The sequence below is a fragment of the Tamandua tetradactyla genome, chromosome 1 (assembly GCF_023851605.1).
Source record: "Tamandua tetradactyla isolate mTamTet1 chromosome 1, mTamTet1.pri, whole genome shotgun sequence".
Lineage (NCBI taxonomy): Eukaryota > Metazoa > Chordata > Mammalia > Pilosa > Myrmecophagidae > Tamandua > Tamandua tetradactyla.
Genome location: NC_135327.1, coordinates 47,432,002 through 47,453,496, shown reverse-complemented (window position 1 = coordinate 47,453,496; position 21,495 = coordinate 47,432,002). Strand labels below are relative to the sequence as shown.

Here is a 21,495-nt window from a genome sequence, read left to right as displayed (position 1 = left end):
CTAATGAGAACTATGACATATATTCAATAACAAGTTAATAAAAATGCAAACTGACTGCTTCTACATTTTACATTCACATGGCCCCATTTTTTCGCCCCATTTTTGGACATATGTCTTTTGTCCAAATTAACCATCCACCATGGACAGAGTCAGTTAAAATAATATATTTTTGATGTAATACTATATCTTTTTAACCCCTCTATCAGCACCTTTTAGAGTGAGCAATTTTTTTTTAACACATCTCTGTTTGCAGCAAGCATCTTGGCTAATGTCAGAGCTAAGTGTATCGCTTAAGAGCCAAGAAAACTAACTATCATATCTGCCAGTAGTGCCTCTCCTTCCCTGCTGGCCCACATGGTCACTTGCTAAACTATTTGTTTATGCTCTCAAGGATACCCTGGAGTCAAGGATATATAGCAGATTTCTTTAGCTTTAGATCCTGCAAAACACAATGAGGAAAGAGGATGATAAATTATACCTGAAGGATGTTGCAGGCAAGGCACAGCTGGGGGACAACACCACTTTGCCCCGGTGCCTTGCTGCCTGTGGCCATCAAAATATTGTCTTGCTACACAAAATGTAATCTGTGGACCAGCAGCACTGGCATCACCTAGGAGCTTATGAAAAATGCAGAATCCCAAGTACCACCCCAGGTGCAGTGGACCATAATCTGCATTTTTTTTTAAAGATCCCCAGTATAAAGATCTGGTTTTAAAAATAACATGGGAAACTCTTTATGAGGACCCACCATTAAGATATTATCCCAAATAACTCAAAGAGCTAGAGAGTCTAAACAAAGTTGCTACCTAAAGAATCATGCACCTAAAACTGAAAATATCCAGGGAAATCTTTAAGAGGAACTGAAGATCCATACTTCAAGCACCTGAGAACTAAAGCCCCGAATTCCATGGCCGCCAATTTTTGATGACAGCCTGCCAACATCAGACATACTATGTGCCTTCAGAAAGTGATAAGTTACACCGTGTACAACTTTCATAGCAACAAATTATCAATTTACAAAACTCAAAGTCAACATATTGTGCCTTACAGTTATTTAAGCTGGCAAGACTTTAAAGTACGCACAAATCTGAAGTAATGCATTGGAAATACTTAATTTATGTTAAACAGTGTTATGGAATTTAAACATTTATATGCTCAACCAAACCCTATTTCGAGCCAATCAGCTCACTGATCAGCTTACGTGTACCCTTCTAACATACACTGTCTATCTAAATTTAATATTTAAAAATTTTTAAAGCACTTTCTATTTTTTAAAATAAATATCATCTCAAGTAAACTTCCTGAACTGAAAAGAACTACCAGAATAACAATAAAATTATACCAAAAATGGCCCTGCTTGTACTGAGTGAAATTTGCCTCTAACAAGAACCTTTCAAAGAGGAAACCAAGACAGCAGAGCCACGCAAAACTTTAGTTCAGTGAGGGCTGTGAAGCAGCGTGTCAGAAAGAAATTGTTTTTCTGCTCCTTTTGATGGGTTATGCTTTCAAGTCAGGAAATTAGAACCAGGTGTGCCAGAGGGCACACACATCCTTGCTCCACACTGAAAAACACGCGTTTTCAATTTTCAAACATGAAAGGGACTCCTGTTGAATGAAAGAAGAAATGAAAATCCAGTTCTGTTTCTGTGAACCATATGAAGAACACTTAGAAAAGCTTTGACAAGTTGCTTGACTTCCCCCATCCTCCCCAAGTGACAGCAGGTAGTGTTCCACAATAGGAAGGAAAAGGCATTCTTTCCAGTGAGAACAATCAAAGGCAGAATTACACTAAGGAGGAGAGCATACGCATTTTAACCCCTCAGTTGATCTTATGCTTCTGTTTTTACCATTTCTTCCACCTTGTGTTTTAAAATTAGAAGTCTGTTATTTCAGAAAACAACAACAAATCAATACAAATAAGTATCTGGTAAAAACAAAAAACCAAAAACCTGGTAAGTTTAAAAACATCAAAAGGACATCTTAGGGCTCACCAAATCCACTACCCACCACCTCTTTCACATAAAGCCTACTTCTCTTCTTGATGCCCTGAGCTCTTCTGCAGGTCAGAGTGCTGAAGACATTTCAGTAAGCATGGAAGAGTGATTGGTGGTGTTCAGCTTAAATGTAACTGACTTTGGTGGGATTAGGGAGAGGATGACAGGAAGGGAGATGTGCTAGTGACTAAACCAAAGGGCAAGCCATCATGTGCACCTCGGTGACTGCACATGACTCTTTGGCAGGCACTAATCAAGCACATTCCTTTGATGAATGAATGCAACTGAGCCCCATCAAGGGATAGCAAGGTTTTTGCTATATTCTGTATGTCAACATATTTTAACACAAGCAAGAAAATTTCCTATATTATCCAATAATGCCACAGATCTTATGCCCTTTGAGGACAGGGATTGTGTCCCTACCTCTTTCTTACCATACCAGACTCAGACACAGGATAAGAGCCTCAAAAACAGCTGCTGTTCCACTGCCTGAGAGCAATTACAAGTCCTCTGGCAAAAGAGCAACATATCTGAACACATCTATCCATAAAGACATCCTTCATTCCTTTAAAAAACAGCTGAAAATGTTCATTATACAATAATAGGTAGACAAAACAGTATTTTCACTCTTGTTTTATGGCAAAAATCCACCAAAAATACTAATTATTATGGGATAGCAAAAGTCTGCTTCATTTCCCAAATTCTAGTCAATGAGCATATGTTATTTCACAAACTGGAAAAAATTGGCTCATTAAAATCTCTAAGATTCACGATAACCAAGTCTACCACACAACTGTTTTTTAGAAAATGATTTGACATATTTAAGAATATTTTATTTTGAACTATCAATTACTTTAGTTATGTGAAAAGCAGGAAATAATACATTACTAGTTCATCAGATATGAAGTGACCTAATTAGACTAAGCAATGGTCTCAGAATTAAATTCCTGTTCCAGGTAATTACTTAAGTTCTTGGAAATGTGCTGGTAGTTTATATGCTCTGCTATCTGTATTCACAATATTTTTCTCTCATCCCCGCTAACTATTATAACATCCAGAGAGTCAAGCGCTTTTAAAATCATGTTAACAAATATTAGGGTTTTATCTAGGCTCATAGCTAGAATTCATAACTCACTAAAAGATTTCCCATGGCATTATTCTCAACCCTACATATTATATCTAAATTATTTCAACTTAAGTGGTTGCTCTTTACCCTGAGCACTCTACAAATCTTGTTGAGCATGACAATATTAGAAAGTTTATTATTTCATAAGGATAAGAAGCTTCTGAGAAGCCAGTATCAGCCATGTAGCAGGAAATAGCCAATGTCTAGTAAGGCGGATAAAGGGGCCAGTATAGGCTGATGAGCCTGAATTCCACCCTATAGGACTCACAGTAATTTACTTATCTCCTTGGCCAGTTTTTCCTTCCATTGTCTGAATCACTGTTCCTCATTCCAGAACAACCTCAGACATGAAAGAGCTACCTTCATCTGACTTCCAAAAGTATGAGCATCTCCCTACTCAAAAGGGTCTTCACAATATGTAAAATTTAAATACTTTGTTTATAGTTTAGGCTATCTAGAGACCACCACTGAAGACCCCAAACTAAGCTTCCAAACACCCTGCACTCAGCCCTTTTCCTCAAGCATCCTCTGTTCCTGTCAGAATACACTACTCTCAATCCCTCTCTTACCTTCCTCTGATTCCTGGCTCATCTTGGCTTGTCCTATCTCATGCCACCCCTTGTATTTACTTGTTCATTCATATTCATTCACTCATTTAGCAAACATCAGAGGCTCAATGTGATGGGCACCATTCACACATCTGTGCACAAAGCTGATGAAAATCCCTATTTTCATGGCATTTCATAGCAGAGAAGGGGAGAAAACAAAGACAAAGAAATAATTAGCATATACAAAAGCCTAGATGGCAAAAACTGAAACAGAGAAGGGCGTAGGGAACATTGGCTGAGGGAAGAATTACATGTTTAAATAGGGTGGTCAGAGAAGATCTCACTGAGTAAGAAAATCATCTGAAAAAGTACCTGATGTGGTGGGGAGCAGGGGCTTGAGATAATGAGGATAGAGAACTAAAGGACAGGCTACAACTCATGCCAAAATTCTAAGGTAGGAGTGTGCCTGGCATGTTTGAGGAACAACAAGGCAGCCAATGTAACTGGAAAGAATTGAGCAAGGGAAAAAAAGCAAGAACTGAATGCAAGGTGAAGCTAGTAAGCATGTCCTATGAGACCTTGTAGGTTGTTCTTAATGACTTATGCTTTTCTTTTGAGTGAGATGGCTTCAGAGAGAGTGAAGCACATTCCCTGCGGTCTGGCCACTACCCCACTATTCTGAGAGGCTTGAGCCTATAACCTGTGCCTAAGAACTGTAAATTGTAAAGTAAATAAATCTCCATTGTAAAAGCCAACCCATTTCTGGAATATTGCATTCTAGCAGCTTTAGCAAACCAAAACAGTGCTTGGATGGTTCCAAGAAAAGTTAAGACAAGAGTTGACTTAGGTTTGAACGCCAACTCCTATGTTGAAAAATGAAGGGGAGAAAGACAAAATAAAGAGACCAGCTAGGAGGCTACTGCAATAATCCTGATTAGATATGATGGCTCCTGGTATCTTTTGGATGCAGTAGATAAGCTGAGACACTGAAAGGGGAGTGAAGACAGGGTTTGTTATTGGATTAGATATGGGTGAGGTATGAAGGAAAAGAGAGTCAAAAATGACTCCAAGATTTTGGCCTGAGCCATTGGAAGGATGGAGTTATCATTTGCTGGGTGGAGAAGACTGCAAAAGGTGCAGGTTGTGGAGGGAGATGCAATATTAAGAGCTAATATTTGAACATGTTATATTTGAGATGCCTGTCAGACATCTGAATGGATACTTTGAGTAAGTGGTTAAATATTTATAACAGAGATAAAAATGCAGGCATCATCTCAGCATATAGATAGTACTTAGCCATTTTATTTGGACCAGAATATCAAGGAAGTGGGTAAACAAAAAAAAGAGAGAAAAGGTTCAAGGACTAAGCAAGGCGCCCTAACATTGAGAGGTGAAGGAGATGAGAAACATTAAAAAGGGAAACTGAGAAGGGCCAGGGAAGTAGGAGGAAGATTAGATGAGTGTAGCATCCTGGAAGTCTACCAAGAGTAGCATTTCCAGGGGAAGAAACTCATTCGAGTAACTATGCCAAATGCTGCTTAATGGACTAAAAGATGACCACTGAATTTTGGAGGTAATTATAAACTTGACAGGAATAGACTGGCAGAGTACTGGAGGACTAAGCCTGACTGACGTAGATTCAAGAGTAAATGAGATGACAGAACTAAAATAAAGCACAAAGTTTTGAAGTTTTGCCTCTAAGGGTTGCTGAGTAATGGGGAGAAAGCTGGAAGGGAGGCTGAACCCCTAGGTGACCTGTATACAGAGTCCTGAGTAGAATAGGGCCTTTATTCAGGACACTAATCAAGTGACTCAGCCACTGAGAGTGTCTATGACAACTAGAGAGTGCAAAAGAGAAAGAATGGTTCCTGCTAAGACGCATGGATTACTGCCTGCCTTCCTCTTCTGGGGCCCAAACAGTAATGACTACATGACACAAGTAGACTTCTCAGCAATGAACTCCCATTGACTTTTGCTGTCATGTAACTCCACACTCAAGGAAGGCTACCTTGTGCCTTCCTGGCAAAGGTCCTTGTGTGGGAGGTTTTCAGCACAGTTCCTTTAGACAATCACCCACGGACAGTCAGAGGAAGACTTTGGTCTGACTGTTAGGATGAGGGACCAAAAAGGGGCGATACATATCATTTTCAGCTCTTGAGGAAGACTCTAAGCAGTGGTTCAGAAATATAAAGGCAGAAATATCAACCCTGGTCTCAATGCTTGCATTTTTTATTCAACTCTGAAGCTACCCATGGCAAGCCATGGCCATGACCATGACCCTCACCATCCTCTGCTTCCTAGGACTACCCAGAGTCCAGAAATAGAAAAAAAAAGAACCTAAAAAAAATCAGAAATCACTACACCTCATATCAGAAAACAGATAGCAGATCTTTCTACATGCCAGAACACTTTAAAGAAGGATGATAGAAGCCCATGTCTCCTGATCTCCAGTTAGCTGCTATCAGTACTCCTGGACTTGCTGTTTCTCTTTAAGAAAAAAAAAAACAGAACTGCAGAAACAAGTAATCACACTACCATTAAGGTAGCCCAGAGCACATCCTTAATCTCTTGGTTTTTTTCCTTCTTCTGATCTTCTAATCCTCTAACTGCTCTTCCTTTTCATAACCAGAGATAGACCACAGATGTATCTTAGATTATGCATCTGATATGTTACTGAAAAATTATGCTTGAACCCAATTGTGGCAAACTGAATTACATTTTAAAATAATGCTATTTCAAGAAATTCTATAGTGAATATTTTTTTTTTGAAAAGGCAAGCATCCTTCTAAAAAAGAAGAAACCACATATGCATTTCTTTATTTTTATTTGTTTATCAAGTACTTAACATGTACAAGGCCCAGTGCCAGGAATGCATGAGATAAAATATACTCACAGTCCCTCTTTCTCCACAGAGTTGATCTCACTGCTTGCGTCAAGAAAGCTTGAAATAAATTATTTACTTTCATGAATAAGAAAAACTTTACTATTTTATCAATTCTAAAATGCACTTTGCAAATTTTCTGAAATCAGAAGGTGTGTTATGATTGATAGTGGTATACCATCCTGACCTCCAGGCAGCAGTCGTGACACAGCTGCCACTGCTTAGAGATACAAGCTGTTGCTATTTGTTGACCCTTCTGTTAAGTTATGCCACATTAAGAGGACATGTGTTGAGTTTAAATGTCACTTAGAATGTATTCAAAAGGATTACACTATGAAACAGAATTGAAACAAAAAGAGACTGCATACTCAGAAAAGTGTGGAAACAGCAGTGGGTCATGACTTTATCGGAGAAAGGAAATAATTTGTTTGCATTGGAGGAACACCCAAAATTCTATATTTTCTTGTAAAGTAATAACCATGCATTAAGTAACAAGAAAGCAATGTGTCATACTTTAATTTACTGGGTTTTTTCCCCTTAGTGGTATAAAAATAAAAATAATGGTGTCTTATAGAAATGGTAATTTAGATTCAATAAAATACAGTAGGAACCAAGCCCCTACTCTGGGCCAAGAAGTATGTTGTCAATCAATCAATCAGTCAAGACTCATTCAATCTCACAGCAATAGTAGACATTGTTATTTCTGTTACACAAAGAAACCTTTGTGCACGACCCACAGCTGAGACAGAATGGAACAGTCTGGACAAGAACCAAGGTACTGACATCTCTTACCAGTTTGCTCTGCTCCCTCCCTAGCCAGGCAAATTCCTATAAACAAATTACTTGTCAAAGTATACAAGGTCAGCTTCCACTACCCCTACATCTCCTACTCATTCCTCCTCACCCAGTGTTTAGGACAAATTCTGGAGTTATCCCTAGAAGTAATGACCACAGTGCCTGTGTGGCCTCGAGAGAAACCCACTTGGACTATAACTGACTTCTCTCTGCCTTTTAACTGTCACCCTCCAAGAAATAAAAGTCTGAAATTCAGACCAAGTCTCTGAATTTTCTGCAACAGACTAAGGCACAGTCTTTATTTGTTTGTTTGTTTGTTTGTTTGTTTAAACAATTGTAAATTCTGTGCTCTATCTTTCTTCTGATTTGGTCAACAACTCTGCCATGTGTTTCCATTGTCAACTTCAGAGCAACATCCCCATGAGAAACAAAGTTGAAACAATCACACGGTTTCACAGATGGGAGGTACTTGAGACCAGTTCTCTAACCCAAGGGTTCTGTGGGCTGATGGTGATTAGTCCTTTAATTTGGGAAGGATGTAACATGATGAGATGGGCATCCAAGTAAAAACTGAAGTCATGAACTGGAGCTAGAGGTATCTTTCATCACATGAAACTATCATCAACTAATGCAGGATTGGCAAAGAAGGAAGTATCCAAGGGACAGGGGAAAGATTTCAATTTTCAAATTCAGCTTTCCCAACCTGTTACATTCTACTGAACAGAATCAAATCAATGAAGTGGGTATATTTTTATTCCAATTTCCACGTCACCAATTTTGTTTAAAAAAAAAGTACGTGGGGGGGGGGAGAGTAGATAATCCCAAAGAGATTGAATCTCTTTACAAAAGTGATATAGTGGAAGGATCCAAGATGGCGTCTTAGTAAGGTACATGCGTCTTAGTTCCTCCGACTCCAAATCAACTAATAGGTGAACAGAAAACAGTACAGAACAGCTCCCGGGGCTACAGCAGGGAATGGACACACAGCGTAATCCAGTCTGGGCTGGTTAGTCTGACTGCGAAACTCGGCTGCGGTGAGTGAGATCCCTGAGCGGCGGGCGATTTCCCGAGCAGCCGCAGCTGCGGCGGTCCGAGCTAATCCCTCCCTCCTTCCTGGGCTGGCTGAGAGACGCGGAGAGACAAGCTTCCCAGCCAAGGCGGCCGTCGCCACACTTTTGCGGGCGGCTTCGAGTCTCGGCTTCGAGTCCGCGACTACTAGTCTTGGATCAGAGGGCTATCCAAAGTCTGGGCTGGCAAGTCTGACTGCGAGACTTGGCTGCGGCAAGACCCCCGAGCGGCCGCAGCTGCGGCGGTCCGAGCTAATCCCTCCCTCCTTCCCGGGCTGGCTGAGAGACTCGGAGAGACAAGCTTCCCAGCCAAGGCGGCCGGCGCCACACTTTTGCGGGCGGCTTCGAGTCTCGGCTTCGAGTCCGCAGCTACGAGTCTCGGATCAGAGGGCTATCCAAAGTCTGGGCTGGCAAGTCTGACTGCGACTCTTGGCTGCGGCAAGACCCCCGAGCAGCACGTGATATGCCGAGCAGCCGCAGCTGCGGCGGTCCGAGCTAATCCCTCCCTCCTTCCCGGGCCAGCTGAGAGTATCGGAGAAGCAAGTTTCCCAAGCCGAGGCAGGCGGCGACCTTCTTTTGCGGGCGGCTTCGAGTCTCGGCTTTGAGTCCGCGGCTACGAATCTCAGATCAGAGGGCTATCCAAAGTCTGGGCTGGCTAGACTGACTGCGAGACTCAGCTGCGGTGAGACCCCCGAGCGGCGCGCGATTTCCTGATCAGCGGCAGCTGCGGTGGTCCGAGCTACTCCCTCCCTCCTTTCCGGGCCGGCTGAGAGTATTGGAGAAGCAAGTTTCCCAAGCCGAGGCAGGCGGCACCCCTCTTTTGCGGGCGGCTCCGAGTCTCTGCTTCGAGTCCGCGGATACGAGTCTCGGATAGGAGGGCTATCCAAGCCGCGGTAGCCCCCCCCACGGGAGGCTTCCTGGTCCGGTGGGGAATCCCCCAGGCCCGCTGCGGCCCGTAACCAGCCACAGGGTCCCCTCAAGCCGCGGCAGCTGACGCCCCCACCGCGCGCGGCCCCTGAACCAACGGAGAGAATTGGATCCGAAATCCCCAGGCCACGGAGATCGGTGACTGGGGGAGACCCATTCCAAACACTTGAGACAAACGTGTGCCACGTGCGCCATGTACTGGGCAAGATAAGAAAAACAGATCCCAGAGATTTCACAGAAAAATCTTACAACCTTGCTGGGTCCAACACCCAGAGAAATCTGAATAAATGCCCAGATGCCAGCAGCAGAAGATAACTGTCCACGCTCAAAAGATTGAGAATATGGCTCAGTCAAAGGAACAAACCAATAGCTCAAATGAGACACAAGAGCTGAGACAACTAATGCTGAATATACGAACAGAAATGGAAAACCTCTTCAAAAAGGAAATTGATAAATTGAGGGAGGACATGAAGAGGACATGGGCTGAACATAAAGAAGAAATAGAAAAACTGAAAAAACAAATTGCAGAACTTATGGAAGTGAAGAATAAAGTAGCAAACATAGAAAAAATAATGGATAGCTACAATGATAGATTTAAAGAGACAGAAGATAGAATTAGTGATTTGGAGGATGGAACATCTGAATTCCAAAAAGAAACAGAAACTATAGGGAAAAGAATGGAAAAATTTGAACAGGGTATCAGGGAACTCAAGGACAATATGAACCGCACAAATATACGTGTGGTGGGTGTCCCAGAAGGAGAAGAAAAGGGAAAAGGAGGAGAAAAACTAATGGAAGAAATTATCACTGAAAATTTCCCAACTCTTATGAAAGACCTAAAATTACAGATCCAAGAAGTGCAGCGCACCCCAAAGAGATTAGACCCAAATAGGCGTTCTCCAAGACACTTACTAGTTAGAATGTCAGAGGTCAAAGAGAAAGAGAGGATCTTAAAAGCAGCAAGAGAAAAACAATCCATTACATACAAGGGAAACCCAATAAGACTATGTGTAGATTTCTCAGCAGAAACCATGGAAGCTAGAAGACAGTGGGATGATATATTTAAAATACTAAAAGAGAAAAACTGCCAACCAAGACTCCTATATCCAGCAAAATTATCCTTCAAAAATGAGGGAGAAATTAAAACATTCTCAGACAAAAAGTCACTGAGAGAATTTGTGACCAAGAGACCAGCTCTGCAAGAAATACTAAAGGGAGCACTAGAGTCAGATACGAAAAGACAGAAGAGAGAGGTATGCAGAAGAGTGTAGAAAGAAGGAAAATCAGATATGATATATATAATACAAAAGGTAAAATGGTAGAGGAAAATATTATCCAAACAGTAATAACACTAAATGTGAATGGACTGAATTCCCCAATCAAAAGACATAGACTGGCAGAATGGATTAAAAAACAGGATCCTTCTATATGCTGTCTACAGGAAACACATCTTAGACCCAAAGATAAACATAGGTTGAGTGTGAAAGGTTGGGAAAAGATATTTCATGCAAATAACAACCAGAAAAGAGCAGGAGTGGCTATACTAACATCCAACAAATTAGACTTCAAATGTAAAACAGTTAAAAGAGACAAAGAAGGACACTATATACTAATAAAAGGAACAATTAAACAAGAAGACATAACAATCATAAATATTTACGCACCGAACCAGAATGCCCCAAGATACGTGAGGAATACACTGCAAACACTGAAAAGGGAAATAGACACATATACCATAATAGTTGGAGACTTCAACTCACCACTCTCATCAATGGACAGAACATCTAGACAGAGGATCAACAAAGAAATAGAGAATCTGAATATTACTATAAATGAACTAGACTTAATAGACATTTATAGGACATTACATCCCACAACAGCAGGATACACCTTTTTCTCAAGTGCTCATGGATCATTCTCAAAGATAGACCATATGCTGGGTCACAAAGCAAGTCTTAACAAATTTAAAAAGATTGAAATCTTACACAACACTTTCTCGGACCATAAAGGAATGATGTTGGAAATCAATAATAGGCAGAGTGCCAGAAAATTCACAAATACGTGGAGGCTCAACAACACACTCCTAAACAACGAGTGGGTCAAAGAAGAAATTGCTAGAGAAATTAGCAAATACCTCGAGGTGAATGAAAATGAAAACACAACATATCAAAACTTATGGGACGCAGCAAAGGAAGTGCTAAGAGGGAAATTTATTGCTCTAAATGCCTATATCAGAAAAGAAGAAAAGGCAAAAATGCAGGAATTAACTATCCATTTGGAAGAACTGGAGAAAGAACAGCAAGCTAACCCCAAAGCAAGCAAAAGGAAAGAAATAACAAAGATTAGAGCACAAATAAATGAAATTGAAAACATGAAAACAATAGAGAAAATCAGTAAGGCCAGAAGTTGGTTCTATGAGAAAATCAATAAGATTGATGGGCCCTTAGCAAGATTGACAAAAAGAAGAAGAGAGAGGATGCAAATAAATAAGATCAGAAATGGAAGAGGAGACATAACTACTGACCTCACAGAAATAAAGGAGGTAATAACAGGATACTATGAACAACTTTACGCTAATAAATACAGCAATTTAGATGAAATGGATGGGTTCCTGGAAAGACATGAACAACCAACTTTGACTCAAGAAGAGATAGATGACCTCAACAAACCAATCACAAGTAAAGAAATTGAAGCAGTCATTCAAAAGCTTCCTAAAAAGAAAAGCCCAGGACCAGACGGCTTCACATGTGAATTCTATCAAACATTCCAGAAAGAATTAGTACCAACTCTCCTCAAACTCTTCAAAAAAATCGAAGTGGAGGGAAAACTACCTAATTCATTCTATGACGCCAACATTACCCTCATACCAAAACCAGGCAAAGATATTACAAAAAAAGAAAACTACAGACCAATCTCTCTAATGAATACAGATGCAAAAATCCTCAATAAAATTCTAGCAAATCGTATCCAACAACACATTAAAAGAATTATTCATCATGACCAAGTAGGATTCATCCCAGGTATGCAAGGATGGTTCAACATAAGAAAATCAATTAATGTAATACACCATATCAACAAATCAAAGCAGAAAAATCACATGATCATCTCAATTGATGCAGAGAAGGCATTTGACAAGATTCAACATCCTTTCCTGTTGAAAACAATTCAAAGGATAGGAATACAAGGGAACTTCCTTAAAATGATAGAGGGAATATATGAAAAACCCACAGCTAATATCATCCTTAATGGGGAAAAATTGAAAATGTTCCCCCTAAGATCAGGAACAAGACAAGGATGTCCACTATCACCACTATTATTCAACATTGTGTTGGAGGTTCTAGCCAGAGCAATTAGACAAGAAAAAGAAATACAAGGCATCAAAATTGGAAAGGAAGAAGTAAAACTATCACTGTTTGCAGACGATATGATACTATATGTAGAAAACCCTGAAAAATCCACAACAAAACTACTAGAGCTAATAAATGAGTACAGCAAAGTAGCAGGTTACAAGATCAACATTCAAAAATCTGTAGCATTTCTATACACTAGCAATGAACAAGCGGAGGGGGAAATCAAGAAACGAATCCCATTTACAATTGCAACTAAAAGAATAAAATACCTAGGAATAAATTTAACTAAAGAGACAAAAAACCTATATAAGGAAAACTACAAAAAACTGCTAAAAGAAATCACAGAAGACCTAAATAGATGGAAGGGCATACCGTGTTCATGGATTGGAAGACTAAATATAGTTAAGATGTCAATTCTAACTAAATTGATTTACAGATTCAATGCAATACCAATCAAAATCCCAACAACTTATTTTTCAGAAATAGAAAAACCAATAAGCAAATTTATCTGGAAGGGCAGGGTGCCCCGAATTGCTAAAAACATCTTGAGGAAAAAAAACGAAGCTGGAGGTCTTGCACTGCCTGACTTTAAGGCATATTATGAAACCACAGCAGTCAAAACAGCATGGTATTGGCATAAAGATAGATATATCGACCAATAGAATCGAATAGAGTGCTCAGATATAGACCCTCTCATCTATGGACATTTGATCTTTGATAAGGCAGTCAAGCCAACTCACCTGGGACAGAACACTCTCTTCAATAAATGGTGCCTAGAGAACTGGATATCCATATGCAAAAGAATGAAAGAAGTCCCATATCTCACACCCTACACAAAAGTTAACTCAAAATGGATCAAAGATCTAAACATTAGGTCTAAGACCATAAAACAGTTAGAGGAAAATGTAGGGAGATATCTTATGAAACTTACAATTGGAGGTGGTTTTATGGACCTTAAGCCTAAAGCAAGAGCACTGAAGAAGGAAATAAATAAATGGGAACTCCTCAAAATTAAACACTTTTGTGCATCAAAGAACTTCATCAAGAAAGTAGAAAGACAGCCTACACAATGGGAATCAATATTTGGAAATGACATATCAGTTAAAGGTCTAGTATCCAGAATTTATAATGAGATTGTCCAACTCAACAACAAAAAGATAGCCAACCCAATTACAAAATGGGAAAAAGACTTGAATAGACACCTCTCAGAGGAGGAAATACAAATGGCCAAAAGACACATGAAGAGATGCTCAATGTCCCTGGCCATTAGAGAAATGCAAATCAAAACCACAATGAGATATCATCTCACACCCACCAGAATGGCCATTATCAACAAAACAGAAAATGACAAGTGCTGGAGAGGATGCGGTGAAAGAGGCACACTTATCCACTGTTGGTGGGAATGTCAAATGGTGCAACCACTGTGGAAAACAGTTTGGCGGTTCCTCAAAAAGCTGAATATAGAATTGCCATACGACCCAGCAATACCATTGCTGGGAATCTACTCAAAGGAATTAAAGGCAAAAACTCAAACAGACATTTGCACACCAATGTTTATAGCAGCGTTATTTACAATTGCAAAGAGATGGAAACAGCCGAAATCTCCATCAATAGACGAGTGGCTAAACAAACTGTGGTATGTACATACGATGGAATATTATGCAGCTTTAAGGCAGGATAACCTTATGAAGCATGTAATAACATGGATGGACCTAGAGAACATTATGCTGAGTGAGTCTAGCCAAAAACTAAAAGACAAATACTGTATGGTCCCAATGATGTGAATCGACACTCGAGAATAAACTTGGAATATGTCATTGGTAACAGAGTTCAGCAGGAGTTAGAAACAGGGTAAGATAATGGGTAATTGGAGCTGATGGAATACAGACTGTGCAATAGGACTAGATACAAAAACTCAAAAATGGACAGCACAATAATACCTAATTGTAAAGTAATCATGTTAAAATACTGAACGAAGCTGCATCCGAGCTATAGGTTCTTGTTTTGTTTTGTTTTGTTTGTTTTGTTCTTATTATTATTACTTTTATTTTTTTTCTCTATATTAACATTCTATATTTTTTTCTGTTATACTGCTAGTTCTTCTAAACCGATGCAAATGTACTAAGAAACGATGATCATGCATCTATGTGATGATTTTAAGAATTACTGATTGCATATGTAGAATGGTATGATGTCTAAAAAAAATGGTCAGCACAATACTGCCTAATTGTAATGTGATTATGTTGGAACGCTGAATGAAGCTGCATCTGATCTATAGTTTTTTTTTGTTTTTTTTTCTTTCTCTTATATATTTTTGTACTTTTTATTTTTATTTGTGTTTTCTCTGTGTTATCACTTTATCTCCTTTTCTGTTGTCGTGCTATTTCTTTCTCTAAATCGATGCATATGTACTGAGAAATGATGACCATACACCTATGTGATGATATTAAGAATTACTGATTGCATATGTAGAATGGATTGATTTCTAATGTTGTTAGTTAATTTTTTTAATTAATAAAAAAAAAATAATAAAATAAAAAAAATAAAAAAAAAAGTGATATAGTGAGGTAGGCACTCAGGATTTTAGCTTAAAATGAAATCCAGATCTCCTAACAGCTAGATATATGAGTAATATCTAAACAACAACAAACCAACACACTGTACAGCATATTGACCAAATTTACCAATGCAACACATGATCCCAAATGAGATTTCTCTGGGAAAGAAAAATGAAACAATGAATTAACTATTTCAGACTTAGGTTTTTTCAAATACCTAAGTATTTGTTAAGTTATTAACAGGGCAGTTCTAGGAGTGGATGCATTCTAAAACACATCTTCTTAGATTTATGTGAACATCTTACTCAAGGGATTGTCCATTAGCATTTGAAATGTCCCGCTACTTTTCAAAATTTGTTGTCAAAATTTGGCACTATCATTAGTCATTTGAGAAAAAAATTCCTTAAATATATAATTAAGGTAAGGTTAACCCAGAGTAGCATGGAAACTGCTAGCTAGCAAAGCATTCACATTGTGCAATACTAAATGATACTTAAAAGCTCCCAAATATCAAAGATCTATCATGCACCAATACTCCTGTTTACGCAGTGTTTTAGCACATGCATCATGTTTACATAAAAATATTGACATAAATTTTTAAATGTCCTGCAGGGTTTAAGTTATGAAAAATGGTCATGAAAGCAGCAAATACCTGAGGTACTCACAGCTGTGGAATAGGGACTGTGTGTTCCAGTATTTTCAGCCCAGCAGCCACATCCATAAAGAGCAGCCTGGGGAAAAAAATAGACAAAGTATTTCTGAAATATTATAAGTAATAACCAACTTGCAATAGAAGACAAAATTATATCTATTATAGAGGCAGGTTTACTAATGATACATATCAGCTGGATGATGATATCAAAGGTTGTATAAGACCCACTCAAACAACGGTTCTAATACCATCAAAACTATATTTTCAGTTATTCTAATCCAAAAGTTTTTTAAAAACTAGGAAAAGAAAGATTCTTAGTCTCATTAGCAGAAGTTTTTTGTCACTGAAAAGCCTTTCCCCCTTTAAAGTTTATCAGCCAGTTGCTCTTCTGGCCCCTTGAAATCATTATGGTTGCTTTAAAATAGTGGTTCTCAAATTAGGTGTGTGCCAAATTACTTAAGGACCTTGCTGATAGGAACCCTGACTCCTGGAGATTCTGATTCAGTAGGTCTGGGGGGAAGGATGGGAATGGGCATTATTACCCAGGGCTCTAAGAGATGGGGAAGCAGGTGATTCTTCTGCCACACTCTAGGAAACCCTGCTTTCAGAAGGCCTTTTCCATGCCTTTCTTGAAGTGGCACAACAGGAACTGCAAACAGCTATGTAATAAAGGGCCCAGTTTATACTCACTACAGTGCTAGATGCCAGATAGAAAATTTTTTTAAAAAGGAGACGAAAAGGTCTATTTACACTAATTACTTTGTAAGGAGGTGAGGTAGATTTATATGTTTCAAACCACCAGGAATATGATAAGCTACTATGGTTTATAAAAGAATATGATAATCACTCCTATTCTGTTTTCAATAATCCCACCCAGAATGTCTTGATTCATCTTTTCAATATCCACAATGATTGCTCTGCCTTTGGTAGGGGAAGCACAACTGATAACTCATCAATTCCTTAGTTACAAACAGAATTAGAAAAGCCCTTAGCTAGTATTATAGAGAAATACAGGAGGCATGCTCAAGGATGTTCATTACCACGTGGTCAGTAAGAATGAAAAACTGGAAGCAAGCTAAATGTCAATCAATAAAAAAAATGGAGTTCATTGCAATTGCAAAAAAAAAAGGAAAAGAATTAGGTAAGCTCTTTAGAAACTAACAGAAAGATCTCCAAAGAGATCATTTCTGAACAGTGGACAAATGGGCTAAGTCTAGGGGGTTCGTGACCAAATAAACATCAGCTTTCTATGATATTCTATTATTTCTTTTACAAAGACCTTAAAATTCATTTGCTCTCAAAATTCTACTCAGAGCAAGAATCTCCATGAAACATCACAGGCACTTCTGAAATTAAGAACCTCACTACATCAAGTGGGAACCTTTTCTCCTTTGGATACATCATATTGATGTAGAATTCTTTTCTTATAGATGGAATAAATTCTGCTTCATCATAACTTCTATTCACTAGGTCTGGTTCTACTCTCTGGAATTACTTTAACCTCTCTATAAAGTCCTCTAGATTTTTAAAAATATTAACTGTTCCTATCTCCTGGTTTCTTCCTTTTCTTACTCAAAAAAAAATCTCAGATATGTGAACTGTTCCTTAGGACTCTGAGATGCATGCAACAAGTCCTACTCCTCTAATCATCCTCCTTGATAAATAATTCAGAGTCCAGAATAATGAGTAAGTTTTGACTTTTGTGCCAACTCAGACTGACTGAAGTGGTTGCCTGGGACTCAGCCTTGTGGAAGTTTTTGAGACCTTGTCCAGGACCCATGAGAACTGAACACAATGCTCCAGTTATGGCAGACAGTAGAAAAGCTGTTATTGCCTAAAAACATCATGATTCTAATATATTCAAGACTACTCGACACTTCTGGGTCATGTGGCAACAGAAAGCTCTCCACAAGTGACTCATCACAAGGATTTTAGAGTAAAACTGGCAGACTCGTGGGATAAGCCACTTAAATGGTACACCCCAGGCAGATGCTAGGTCAGCCAAAGCCTTGGGGAACACAGAACCTCAGTGGAAGGACCCTAGACTTTGCCCATCATCCTTTCCATTCCTCACAACTACCCTGACTAGCAGCCTGCTCTAAAGATAAAAAGTAAATAAGGCAAAAAGGATCCCTCTAAGAAGGCCAGTGGAGTGGAACTCTTTCTAGAAAAGAAAGAACATTTATTCTTACCCATTGCATCTTCTCTCTAAGCAAATATCTTTTATGACACACCCCCCTCAACTTCATTATCTAAAGTCATCTCCCTTCTTAACCTGCAGAAATTGGTTGGACAGAGGTAGGAATAGGGATAAAAGAAAGAATCAGAGGGTATCCCTCTCTTATTAACTTCTTTGGGTAAAACACAGCAAACTTAGATAGGTCTTAAGAAATAAACAAAGACAAGTTTTGGGGGAGGTAGTAAAATTTATTAAAATTTTATTGAAGATATTATTATACAGTAAAAGTAGGTCATATAAGTAACTATTTTACTTTCATAATTATCTAATCTTCTCTTCTATAAAATGGGAGTAATAAAAATATTCAGCCCATGGCATTGTCAGACGATCACATGAATTAGCATACACATTGATCATGGCTCCTGGATACAGCAAGAACTTCACAAATGGTAGCCACAATTGTTATTGAGAATTGTCTACCGTAACCAATTAAAATGCATTATGTCATTTAATCTTCTACAAGTCTGTAAGGTAGCTATTTATTCCCATCTGACAGTTGTGGAAACTGGAGCTTAAAGATGTTGAGTAACTTTGTCCAAAGTAAAGAGCATAGTAAGTTTGAGAATAAAGGTTTCCCTGAATCCAAAGTTCAACAGTTAACCACTAAACTCACTGCCTATTGTGTGTGTGTGTGTGTGTGTGTGTGTGTGTGTGTGTGTGCGCGTGCACGCGCGCAAGCAGGAGATAGCAGGGGTTGTTGAATATAAGTTCTTTCTCTTGTTCAAATGGTAAATTCTAATTATAAAGGTAAGCTAAAGAAGCAAATTAATTCTAATTCAAATTGCCATTTTACCATTTTAACTGTTATCACATATCTAGAACAGGGTAATATGCCAAAAAAATTTAAATAGTTCATTTGAGCATTTAAATGTATTTTAAAGTATCTGGTTTCAGCACATTTTGAAAACCCTAGCCTGATACAATTTGCTTTTATATTTTTCTTTCATTCTGCAATTGAGTTTCTCTGCCCCAGCCTAAACACAATGTATCAGGTTACCAAGAAGGGCTCTTTACCTCTCCAATGCTTACAAATTTTCAGGTTTATTACCTTATCTCTATCCAAACAATTGAGCCCAATTAAGCAACTGCATTTTCTTTTAAATACATTTACCCCTCTCTTCCACATCTCTTCCTAATTTTACAACTCTCACTAACTGTATTCATAAACTAGCCAGTGGGTCAAATCAAAATGTTACGTTTCACATTAGTTTTCTTTTTCCAGGGCAGTCCATGCGTAGTGGCTTCAAGAGTGTTAGATGTAATAATATTCAAATAACATAGTCCAGGATCATCCCTGGCCCTGTTGCTGCTATTATGCAAACCAAAACAAACAGAAAAAGTGAGAATGTAACGGGAATTACAACATAATTCAGCTCTGAATACAGCAGCTCTGCTGGCTTTTTTCTCTCCTCCACAAGGGTGCCCAAATCTGATATGCCAGGCTTGGTTTTCTTACTCCAAACTCGACAAATCCACTGGGACTTTATAATGTGGAAAAATACCATGTCCAGACAAAGGCCTTTTATAATGAGTTCAAAGCATCGTACACATGTTGAGTAATCATTCTCCATAAATCCTCTTGTACGGTAGGCAAAGAGTAGCACAAAATTAATTATTCTCTCTCCCTCTCTCCCCCAGTATAGGACTGTAAATGGCTTACCCAAAATAAAAGGCACATGAGGGAGCATCACTTCAGGCTTTACAAAGATGTTCTCCATGTGTCCAATCACTCAGCTCCAAGCATTCAGTAACCACCATGACCAAATCAACTGTGACACTGACTTTTCTTCAAATGTGAGGAACAGAGCAAACAAAGGATGCCAAGCAATGCTCCATGAAGAATGTTAAGTTCCAAATACTGAGTTTAAACAAGTCCTGCAATTACTTTAACAGAGTCTATGAGAGTACCCAATTCATTTGGTCACTCAACAAATATTCATTAAGCATATAAGTCATGTGTCAAATTACTTTAAACTCAGAATGCTGACTCAATCAGATTGTTAAATTTCATTCTCAGTATAGAACTAAAGATTGGAGAATGGGGGGAAGGATGAAGAGGATGTGCAAGTAAACTGGAAATTAGTGAGTTTCACAAAAATTAATCCCTACTTTTTTCTATATTTCTTGAGTGGTATTCATGTGTTGGTGACCTGAAATATTGGTTAGTTATAAAATGGCTGAAATGTTCGACCGGTTCGATTATTGATTGTAAAGATAAGAAAGAAATCCTATTATCATGAGATAGCTTTTTCAGACAGACTCTTGAAAAAGTATTTTTTTTTTTTTTTACATGGGCAGGCACCGGGAACCAAACCCAGGTCTCCGGCATGGCAGGCAAGAACTCTGCCTGCTGAGCCACCATGGCCCACCCTTGAAAAGGTATTTGTTTGATATTTTATACCAGCTAAATGTTAAAGAACAATAATATTTATCTTTTCAAAGAAAAAAAAAATGACTCTACTGGTTAAAAAAAACTGTGAGCAGAAAATTCCATGCTTTAACTAGGAAAGATAGTTAAAAAAAAAAAAAAAAAGCATAATTACTTACCTGACCAACTCTTCCTGGATGTTTCAAGGCCAAGCCTCCACTGGAGACAGCAGCAGCGACATTACCTTCTTGGTCCACAACCACAGCGCCCACTGTGTCCAAAGTGCCTGAGTCATTTTCCTGTGGAGCAAAAGTGGCATGAGCATTCAGTAAGCATGGTGTGCAACAACTTGACATGACTACATAGCACTTTTCAGTACAATCGTGGCATAACATAAAACTGAGCTAATCCTGAAATAGAACATTGTGCAATCCCCTAAAATTAGCCATTATCAAGTTGCCATTTAAATCCTGTTCAAGTCAAATGTATTTTCCACCGAAAAAATCCTGAACAAAGGTTGTCTTGTTGCTTTTCTCTTAAAAAAAACCATCTTGCTTTGCTCTGAAAGACTAATTATGGCTTTTTAATGGAGAAAAAATTAGTAATTTAACATAAACTAGAGTATATAGCGGTGTCTCCTTAATTTCAAGAATTAAGTTCCTGGTTGTATAGAGGAAAAGATCTGGGGCATAAGTAAAAAAATAAATGCCATATTAGGATTTCTATAAATTTACCATAGAAACTTTAAAAAGCAATACATCCAACACATACATAAAGAGAATGGCAATTACAATCTTGACGTATACTACGCTATCACTTTCTTTTACAATGCCCTGCTTGTGAGAAAACTTAAGGCAAGCTCTCTTCTCTGCTACGTCAATACTTGCTAAATGTGTGGCAGAAAACTGTATGTGCTGGGAGGCATCTTCATGTTTCTGTGTCCTGCCCCAGGTTCCACATGCCAAAGGCATTTCACACTCAGTGACTACA

The 21,495-nt window shown here is 38.7% G+C and overlaps 1 protein-coding gene across 8 annotated transcripts in view; it reads right to left on the bottom strand.

Moving 5' to 3' along the window:
* Positions 1 to 21,495, bottom strand: part of TASP1 (taspase 1) — a 490,143-nt gene that overhangs the window by 297,338 nt on the left and 171,310 nt on the right. For 7 of the 8 annotated variants that reach the window (XR_013157441.1, XM_077115178.1, XM_077115179.1 and 4 more), the window contains exons 9-10: positions 20,685 to 20,804; positions 15,899 to 15,977 (exon numbers count right to left, since the gene is read on the bottom strand). Coding sequence is in view for 6 of the 8 variants with exons in the window: in XM_077115178.1 (XP_076971293.1) it covers positions 15,899 to 15,977; positions 20,685 to 20,804 (199 nt within the window). In the remaining 2 variants the exon portion in view is untranslated. The remainder of the gene's footprint in view (positions 1 to 15,898; positions 15,978 to 20,684; positions 20,805 to 21,495) is intronic. The other variant, XR_013157446.1, reaches the window with a different exon arrangement.